At 31.7% G+C, this 11,195-nt stretch overlaps 1 protein-coding gene across 1 annotated transcript in view; it reads right to left on the reverse strand.

Annotated features, from left to right (window-relative positions):
* Nucleotides 1–335: 335 nt before the first annotated feature.
* pHCl-1 (pH-sensitive chloride channel 1) overlaps nt 336–11,195 on the reverse strand; it is a 1,184,550-nt gene continuing 1,173,690 nt past the window's right edge. Inside the window, exon 13 of the mRNA XM_089080706.1 lies at nt 336–1,625. Coding sequence (XP_088936832.1) covers nt 1,614–1,625 — 12 coding nt within the window. The 3' untranslated portion in view covers nt 336–1,613. The remainder of the gene's footprint in view (nt 1,626–11,195) is intronic.

The following is an 11,195-nucleotide window of genomic DNA, read 5'->3' on the forward strand; positions in this document are numbered from 1 at the left end:
ACACAAACGCGCACGCATGCACATACGCACGCATGTTCTTACACATATACACATACCTTTAGAAGAAATATATAATATTAGTAAATCAGATATTTTTTCAATACATATACAGTGTTCTATTTTTAATCAAATGATCTAAATATTTGGAAAATTAAATAACAAGTCAAGACTAGAGAGTTTTTCTCAGATTGTGTGGTTCGAGCAGAATATAATTTAATTTTAAAAAATTCATATTAAATAGGTTTTAAAAAATTCATATTAAATGTGTAAAAGTGCGAAATGATGTAAAAGTTACCATTATTTCTTCGAATAAGATCATGTAATTTTTGTTGATGACATGATACGATTTCTCTAATTATTCTGATGTAATAGTATAAAATAAGATTAAAGAAAAGTTAAAGTTTGCGAGGCATCTTATATTTTAACATAAAATATTAATTATTTAAAAATATTAAAATATTAAATATAATTTTTCTTATGCTATTGAATTATCTATACATAAAATTATTAAAATATTATTGAAAAATAAATAATTAACGAAATAATTGATATTTTATGTTAAAATATACCAGAATAAGATGTAAAATGCCTCACAAAGTACAATTTTTTAAATCTTAATTTATACTTTGTGACGTGACACTCTGAGGCCGCCGATCACAAGATTTAACTGGGTCAATTCGGAACATTTCTGGTTCCTGCGTTCATCCGTTGGAAGGGCGAGAGCGCAGGCGAGCTATGGACAGCGCGAACTGCGCGCGCAATTGCGCGAATTTCTTCTTTACTGTCGTTTCGAGTTTAGCTTCCGCAATACTGGATTAAAATGGCGAAATTGATGGTTGCCGCTAGATTTGTGTATTACCACCCGCAACGACGACCAACGACGACTGAGTACGCGGAGGATGCCTCCACCGGGTACAAAAATTATTCCCTGTCTGAATAAGAAAAAAAGACAGAAAGCAAACAGAAAGAGACAGGCAGAAAAAGAGTCAGCAGTACAGCTGTCCTCTTCCACTGGCCGACGCTAATCAAAGTAGCGCAACTCGGCGCGCAACTGGCGCGAGCATACATACACAGGCTGTGTGGCATGCTGTAAACTTCCCGAATCTGGCAGCTCTGATTCTATGGGATCAAAATAGCGACATGTTTTGTTTTTCATGCAAGTTCGACAGTTCCTCCGATATTACAACCAAACGCTCTATTCTATCTGAATTTCGAGACTATTCGACCCTTTGAGTCTACTCGACCCAACAATCGTTATCGCGAAAATCATATTGGAATTGCAGGAATTGTGACAGTTGGGCATAGATTGGGATGAGTCTCTTTCTCAGTCGACATACACAAGGTGGTCGCAATTCATCGGAGTTTTCGCATTTAAGTCGGTTGCAAATTCTTCGTATCAACAATCATCTAGATTCACAGTTGCTACAAATGCATGGCTTCTACGATGCCAATCAATGCGCTTATGGCGCATGTATTTATGTCTGCTCCGTAATTGGATGTGATCATTATCAGTCTGCTCGAAATCTCGTGTAGCTCTAGTTAAAATGCTGTCGTTGCCGCGACTCAAGCTATCTGCTGCCTTACTATTATCCTGCTTTCTTCATAAAATTCGCTCATCGTTCGATCTGAAAAACATGAAAATCTTCTTATGGTCAGACTTAACCATAACCTTGAACTGGATAACTTCATCATCACGCAAATAATCTATATTCGTGGCAAATCGCGTTGGAGAAATTCAGCGTATCACTGAAATGACCAGTTGACGCCAATTTTATTCCTCCCAATGCTCCACATTTTGGCAGACTTTGGGAGACCGTTATCAAGTCCGCAAAATTTCATTTAACACGTATTGTTGGCGGAGTTCATTTGAAGAATTACAAATCGTTCTTTGCAAAATCTAAGCCATTTTGAATTCACGTCCTCAAATATCATTAAGTTCCTAACGTCATGTCTTATTTAAGTCCAGGACATTTTCTGGTTGGCTCTCCTCTGAATAGCTTTCCTCAACATGATCTTGTTAATATTAACAAGTATCCTACTTCGATGATAGGTGGTCGAGCAAATGCGAAAGCATTTTTGGCGCAGGTGGAGTTCAGAATATCTGCATTCGTTACAGAAAAGACACAAATGAAACCTTTCTAAAGATCAGCAATTAAAAACCGAACAACTAGTAATGATAAAGCAACAAGGCTTGCCTCCTCTGCATGATTGGTAGATCGAGTGGATCAAGTTCATTCAGTCTCTGATGAAGTGGCACGCATTGCCACCATAAAAACCTCCAAGAATTCTTATGTTAGATCGCTCTCTGAGTTAACTATATTACCGATATGACTCTTGCGCCATGATTTTCCGTTTCATGTTTGCGTTATAAATAACAACATGTGGTCATTAGATATTAAGTCACTTGTATTAATTTATAACCAATGTTTTTCGATGATTAATGCGATTTTTTTTGTTTGTTTGCGATTGATTTTGTTTTTGGTTTGTTTTTTCTTATTTGACTCATTGTTTCTGTAATACTAATAATTAGCTGTAAATTCTAGTTCATTTGTTAATTCTATCAAGATTTTTATTGAAGGGCAACCCTTTCAAGGGGGGCGGCGTTGTTAGAAACATTGCTTTTATTTTGTATAAAAACCGCACTATTTGTCATTTCTATAACGCGGTTTCCGCGACTCGCCCGCCAGTTTCGGCGCCCCCTTGCATTCGCTCGCGCTTCTTCATGCGCCCGGCATCCCTTGCTAATTTCTTTTCACGCTCGTCTCGATTATTCTGCGTTGTTCGCTCTCAGCTGTGTACATGACTTGTGTCGAATCTAAGATCTGTATACACTTCCACGGACATCATTTAATAAACCAATAAAGACCTTTTGCTATGGAATTGAGTGGTGTCAATTTTTATCAAGCAAAATTCAAAAAATCTCTTTCTCTCTCGACTACACCGCTACCGCGAGTCAAGACCGGACAGCCCGCGTGGAGAGCGCAAGCCTGCAAAGGCCGCAATCAAGACAAACTCGACATTCTACAAATATATTTGCATTGATACTTTATTAAAGTGACAAGAAAAGATCATTAAATAACAAAAATGTACGGTGATAAAAAATTTTCAGGTAAAAATAATATAACAATTGATAACAGAATACAGTAAAATACATCTCATAATAATTATTGCATAATATTTCATTACATGATAGCACCTCCAGTAAAAAGTTATCAGTTATATCCCATTATACTCCGCGAGTTCATTATGCTCCAGATTCTCTCATTGAATAACTTTCTTAGACAATTTGTATGACAATTACTTTTCCTTTTTATGAATTTTTCTCTGTGTATTTCACCGCTTAGAAGATTTCTTAGATAATTTATAGTTTATTGGCGAGTTCTTATGTTAAATTTTCGTAACTTATTGGCGTTTTTCATTTTTTAATGAAAAACATAATTGGATCGCTGAATTTCAAAACATTATCTAGATCTAATGTATAATAAAAAAAGTAAGTCGCAAAAGATTATCTATACTTTTGATATTCTATCTATACCTTTGATATTTTGTACAAATCGACAAAGTTTAAAGAGAAATATTTAATGATTTTGTCTGGACTTCATCTCTAACTTAAGAACTACTACCAGCCAAAATAAATTTTTTCAGATAAATTTTATTTTTAAATCGATCTGTCTTCTTTAAAACTTAGATTACCCTGCTAGGATTACATGATTCAGGAAAGGGACCAGAAACACAAACGAAATGTTAGAATAATGAGAGGTAATTTATTAAAGAATATTTCACAAAAATTTCTATTATAAGCGTCGATCAATTTACGATTGTTATTAATATTACAAATATCACATAAGAGAAGCACATATATTGTTATGTATATTGCTGTATAAATGCGCGTGTGCAAATCGACAAAACCGTTTTAAGACGTGTAACATTAATATTGACAATGGGTTAGTATTGGAATGCAATGGCTGATTCTAACTAATTACAATACATTAAGTTTCCCTAAAATTGGAAAATAATTTTATCGTTTTATCATATTATACAAATATTGAAATGATGAATGCTTAATGATCGCGAACGCAATGCTATTTAGAATAAATAGTTACACGTATATTTCATATTATATGTCTTATAGATACAAATAGTATAAAGCAATATTAGAACGTGTCGTGCATTTGTCATAAAAGGCACCGGAAAGGAGCAATGTCGAACGTCTGAGAATAGAGAAAATAAAGAACGCTTTATTCTCTTTTTTATTGAGTCTATGAGATTGAAGTTAGATATTCAGAAACAACTACATCAATTAGATCGGTATGCTAATTCGTAATCAAACTTCTAGTTTTGATAGAAACAGAATCGATCGAAATTTGATTTGATTCGGTATATTTCGGAGATAATCAATCTCAAATGAAACCTTGTTGTTCTTGGAAGAGGTCGACGATCGGCATTTTCAGCGTTATTATTGTGATTCTGTAAAATTCTGGGTCAGTCATGTTTGTATTTATTTGAATCGCTCAGTAGTGGAAGTTTCTTCAAAACAACTCGAACTTAATAATTGCTTTAACAATCTTACAATTTATAAGTATAACTAAATATAAAGCAATAAAATTAAATATGAATAGCGTTCTTTTCCCAGCAGTTCTTCAGCCGATGTTTAGTCGAAATGATATATTTCGAAATATATTGTTAGGTTAATTATCCTTAGTATTCTAAAATATTTTGACACTTTAGTCATTTTGATTTTCATAAACTTACTATTATTTTAAGAATTTAAATATATTGAATTAAATCATCATTTTTTTTAATTTCTTCAAAATTTCTTCAAAATTTCTTTAATGTTATCTCGAAAAATTAAAACATTATTATTACCTTAACCATAAACTTAACCACTGTATAAAATTAATTTGTTCTAAATTGTTTTAATAAAGAACTGGAAATAAGATAGTCAAAAAAAGAGAGATAAATAATATGATCCAGAATTAAGGAAAAATCTTATTTATCATTCGGTTTTAATACATTTCTTGCATTGTTATTTTTATCATTTACTGTTTTTTTTTTCATCAAAGTATTTAGGATAAATCTATTTTTCATTATTTTAATATTCTTTTACAAACTAAAATCCACAAAAATTATTTTTATTTGAAACACAACAATAACAATGGTAATTTCATTCAATACGTATTAACAATATGCCCTAGCAATTTTTTTGTTAACATATTCGAATAAAATAGTAGAAGTCGAATAAAATAGAGTCATAATATGTAATACTCCTATATGTTTTTTGAGCGAAACATTATAGTACAGCTTATGCTAATACTATCTTTCTTGCTGTTCAGTTTGTTGTAATGAACAGACGTTATATTTATGCAAACATCAATAAAAATATCGAAGCCATATTAAAAAATATATGTTATGTTAGCCTTAATCCAAAGAAAAATATATGTCAAGATTTTGTAGATTAATTTTGTAATTAAAAAATAATAAAATATTATTATCTGTGCAATAAGAACCACATGAAAAATGAAGACATTTGCTTACATAAATAAGTGTATATTGCCGCGCCTGTTCATTAAATGATATTGAATATCTTTCCTACTTTCTCTTAGAGAACCAATAACCGAACATTTTCTTTCTAAGTTGTTCCTAGATGCACTCTTTACAAATCACGCTTAAATGTTCATACAAGAGTATTATGTACATAAAAGTAAATTATCAGTTGCAGCGGTATAGGTTACAGTATGTTGCTTAACGTAGATTTTTTGATTTGGCCATTTATTCTTGTAGTTTCTCTATAGAAAATAGTAATTTTGTTGAGAATACAATATTTATAAAATATTTTATGTTAAACACATTAATTAAAAAAGTTTTCTTTTCTGAGTTTTTCCTTATTTCAGGTTTATAGATAAAGTTCCGAAATTGATATACCTCCGATTTCAATGAAACTTTACGAAAACTTTCCTTTTGGATCAAAACGAAAACTCCTAAACGGATTTTTAGCGACTAGCACGGAAAGACCATTTTTTACGGTGAAATGATAAAAATGTTAAATAAAACTTAAATAAAATATTAAATAAAACAATAATGAAGACAAGTGCTATAATCTTGATCTTGACATATGTTATCAAGATCATGATCCTGAATAATCCTAAAGAGATTTTAGTTGTCTTTTATTATTTATTAAAAAGTTATTAACAAAAAATTTCGAAACAAGTAACGGTTTATATTAATATTAACGAACGTACTAATTTGTTAATACATGTGTAGATATAATAGATATGAACGGAGGTTTCGTCCCTCCCTATATAAAAAAAATTTTTATGTAAGAACACATGGCGCTGCTCAGATCTTTAAAAAGAATACGAATAAGTGAATATATATATATATATATATATATATACACTTTTATATATATATATATATATATATATATATATTTAAATAAAATTTTATTTTATCTTTTATACAAATTTTATATTATTACAATCATTTGAGTTGGCAATGTTCTACATGAGTGTACAGTATTCTATGCAAAGTTCAACTCGAATTTATATGTTTAGTACAAGCTAAAATAATGGATTTTTTGGGGCAGGTTTTTTTGGGGTGAGAGTATATAGGGTATATAGGGTATATAGTAAAATCTCTGTAGAATTATTCAGGATTATGATCTTGATAACATATGTCAAGATCAAGATTATAGCACTTGTCTTCATTATTGTTTTATTTAATATTTTATTTAAGTTTTATTTAACATTTTTATCATTTCACCGTAAAAAATGGTCTTTCCATGCTAGTTGCCAAAAATCTGTTTAGAGGCTTTCATTTTGATCCAAAGGGGCGAACCTTCGTGCGTGCGTGCGTGCGTGCGTGCGTGCGTGCGTGCGTGCGTGCGTGCATGCGTGTGTGTGTGTGTGTGTGTGTGTGTGTGTGTGTGTGTGTGTGTGTGTGTGTGTGTGTGTGTGTGTGTGTGTGTGTGTGTGTGTGTGTGTGTGTGTGTGGGGTGTGTGTGTGTGGTGTGTGTACTAACATATATATATATTCACTTATTCGCATATATACGAGGGTAGCCTGAAAAGTTTTGAGCCTTAACATGAAGATGACATTATTCGTCAAAACCATTCTAGTACTACAATAGTGCATATGCTTTGAAAGACTTTTGTGAAAATTTCAGTTATTTTGGACGCTCAGTTGTTGTTTGACAGTCGTTTGTGTCAGCCGATGTCAGTGTTTTTGTAAAAATGGAAAAAATTGAATATCATGCTATGATTATCGTGTCGTGATTAAATTCTTACATTTGAAAGGCAATACGCCTGTGCAAATTAAAATCGAGTTGGACACTGTTTACGGGGACTCTACCCTATCATTTGCCACCGTAAAAAGAATGGCAGCTGAATTTAAACGTGGTCGTACCAGCTTGGCTGATGATGAGCGTTCGGGACGGCCAAAAACTGCGACCACCGCTGATAACATCGAAAATGTTCACCAAATGGTACTGGACGACCGTCGAATCAAGATTAGAGAGATAGCAGAGGCTATGGGCATATCGAAAGAACGTGTTTGTCATATATTGACTGAATTGGATATGCGCAAGTTATCCGCGCGTTGGGTGCCGCGCTTGCCCACTTTGGACCAAAAACGAATTCGAATGAACATTTCCAAGGCCCTGATGGAGCGATTCAAGCGAAACGAGTCAGATTTTTTGCGTCGATTCATAACTGTAGATGAAACTTGGATACACCACTATACTCCAGAGACAAAAGAACAATCAAAACAGTGGATTGCAAAGAGTGAACCTGCTCCGAAAAAGGTGAAGACCGTTCCATCAGCTGGGAAGGTAATGGCGACTGTTTTTTGGGATAGTCACGGAATTGTGTGTATCGACTATCTTGAAAAAGGTAAAACAATAACGGGAACGTATTACGCATCATTACTTGATAAGCTGAAGGCAGAAATTGCAAAAAAATGGCCGCATTTGAAGAAGAAGAAAGTATTGTTCCATCAAGACAACGCACCTGCTCACACTTCGGCGATCCCCATGGCCAAAATTCACGAATTGCACTTCGAATTGGTTGACCACCCACCGTATTCATCAGATCTGGCCCCCAGCGACTTTTTCCTGTTTCCTAAGCTTAAAGTTTCGCTTGGAGGACAGAGATTTTCATTGAACGAGGAGGTCATCGCATACGTAAACGCCTATTTTGCGGAGTAAGAAGCCAATTACTATTTGGAGGGGTTAAAGAGGTTAGAGTATCGATGAGAAAAGTATATCGACTTGAAAGGAGATTATGTTGAAAAATAAAACTATATTTGATCGAAAAAATACTTGTTTCTATGTTAGGCTCAAAACTTTTCAGACTACTCTCGTATATATAAAATTGTAATTATCATATTAAACAATAAATGCCTTTATTTATAACATTCAAATAATTTCATCATTAGCTTTTCATTATTTTCCTCATTTAATCTAAGCAGCGCCAAGTGTTTTTACATAAAAATTTTTTTATTTAAATAAAATTTTATCATTTACTTTGTTCATTTACTATTACTTTTTAATTCTTTATAATAACTAAAAACGTAGGTTGAATAAAGCAATTTTGTGATATAATAATACTTTAAAGATAAATAAATACTACCACTTGGATTAGAAAAAAAAGTCTTGAATGGATAGAAAGATATACATATAATTCGTTTTTAAATTAAAGATATTACTACTTGGATTTTATTTTTTAAAATAGTGATACATCAAACTTTTATACAATTGAAATACATAATTTGACTAAGGTGAACATTTATAGGATTATAACTTGGCGCCAATTATATATCAAATCTTTTATACAAATTTTATACATTATTATTTGATATTATTATTTTATACATGATTATTTGAGTTGGCAATATGGAAACAAAATTTTTTTGTTTAAAGAATTAAGGCTAGTATTATTTTGGTCAAAATAGGAAAATTTTTCATTCAAAATTCAAATTTTTTTTAAAGAATTAAGACTACCACGTGAGTTAAAGTAAAAAGATTCTTCAATGAAGATACAAAAATACGTACCACTTAGGTTCTGTTTTCTTAAAATAAGATATTGCCAGTTAAATTTTATTTTTAATACATTTCACTTGAGTTTAATACAATAATGCAATTTTTTTAGTAGAATTATAATTTGCCGCCAGTTAATGATATCAAATCTTTTATACAAATATCATTTGAGTCGAGTTAGCAATGTGGAAACAAATCTTTTTGTTTTTTAATTAAAGCTAATACTATTTGGATTAGAATAGCAAGATTCTTCAATGAATACAAAAATCACAAAGATATTACTACTTAGATTTTACTTTTTAGTTTCACAACTAGAATTGAGTTAGATATGGTAATTTCATAACATGATTTATTTTAAAGAATTAAAACTATTATGAAAAAAGTTTAAAATGTATAGACTCCTCAATTTTAAAAATAAGATAAGATAATAAGGGCTATAGGAGTCGAGCACAGAAAATGAAGAGTGCAAAATAATTTTTGTACGTCTTTAATCAGAAGTCGTTTCCAAACGTTTCGACCCTTCTTCGGGTCATCTTCAGTAGGTACCGTACATATAATTACCGTAATCGATGTTACATGGTTGGAGCGTACATGATAAATATAATCTTAAAGAATGTAACCGCCATAGAGGAAGGACGATATCTCGAGAGACCTTGTTACAACAGTTCCAAAACTGATATTGGAGACGCTATGTGAAAATGTTTATAAAAGGAAAATTGCCAGTGAAGTTAAAAGTTAAAATATAGTTTCATAGAAAAAACAGTCAAAAAAGAGAAAAAAAACTGCTGAAAACATTCACCCCAAAGATATCGTTCAGAACTGGATAACTTTTAAATAACAGACAAGCAAATGATTAGTGGCCATTATAATGCATGGTTAATAACAAAGTGTCTCTCGTGGTCAAAATTATAACAATCAATAAATATATAATAATATAATAAATAATAAAAAGTAATTAATCCGTAAACATCTTTCCAAATAAAAATTTTTTTAAAAAAGTGGGGCGATACCCTGGAGTAAACCGAGAGAGACTCATGCAATGACTGATTGGTAATAAAATTAAATAACAAAGAACTGAAAGTCGAGTTTGTTATGAAAAGAGATACAGATTATGTTTTTATATTATTAAGCACAGGAAAATATGCGAGACTAAGGAACTCTGTGTCTGTTTGCAAATTTATGCCGTTAGTTTATTGTTTAATGTGCACCATCTCTGAAATTAGTCTTTTATTTAAAATTTTTTTCTGTATCCAAAACTTTCACATTTTCCCAATCGAAATCATGCTTTTGACTTATCCTGTGATCAGTAATAACAGAATGTGTAGACGTGTTCCATCTAATGTGTCTCCGGTGTTCACTAACCCTAGTTTTTAATTGTCTGTCCGTTTGTCCAACATATGATGCATTACATTGTATGCAATTTATTTTGTAGACAACATTTTTTTTATCTAACAGTGGGACGGGATCTTTGTGTACTCTAATTAATTTATTTAGTTTATTAAAGTTAAAGAAGGCTAATTTTTTATTCGTTTTTTATTCTATTAGGATGTTCTTAAATTTTTCGGTGACATTTTTAACTTAAGGAAGAGTGAACTATGAAGATCTTTTCTATTCAATGCATGAGATATCTTCAGCATTAGATTTATTCGTATGATTGTAGATTAAAAATCTAATTCTTTTGTTAATCGTTTCAAAGATGAAATTCAGAGGATAGTCATTCTTTAAGAGTGTCATCAGTTTTATAATTTAGCGACATACTTAAACAAAATTATCTCCAAATCAATCCTAAATGATGATAGTCACATACAAAATAGCTTTGAATTAATTAAAAAATTGTCTAACATTCAGATTAATAATAGATTCTGATTAATATCATTAGACGATTATATCTCTTTTCATCAACAAATTTGGCTATCGAAAGTTTATCAAATAGATGGGATTACATCTCTAGAACAATTAAAATTCCACAGGATGAGTTTATGAATGCAGTTAGGCTTGTTCTTGATTCCACCTTCTTTGTTTTTGACAGCCAATTTTACAAACAGAATTTCGGAACACCCATGGGCTCACCGCTCTCATCTATTATAGCAGAAATCGTGATGCAAGATTTGAAAAACGGTGCTCTTGAGACGTTCGATTTTTGTATTCCCTTTTATTTTAG

Source organism: Pogonomyrmex barbatus, unplaced genomic scaffold (genome assembly GCF_055798465.1).
Source record: "Pogonomyrmex barbatus isolate J1 unplaced genomic scaffold, ASM5579846v1 scaffold4, whole genome shotgun sequence".
Lineage (NCBI taxonomy): Eukaryota > Metazoa > Arthropoda > Insecta > Hymenoptera > Formicidae > Pogonomyrmex > Pogonomyrmex barbatus.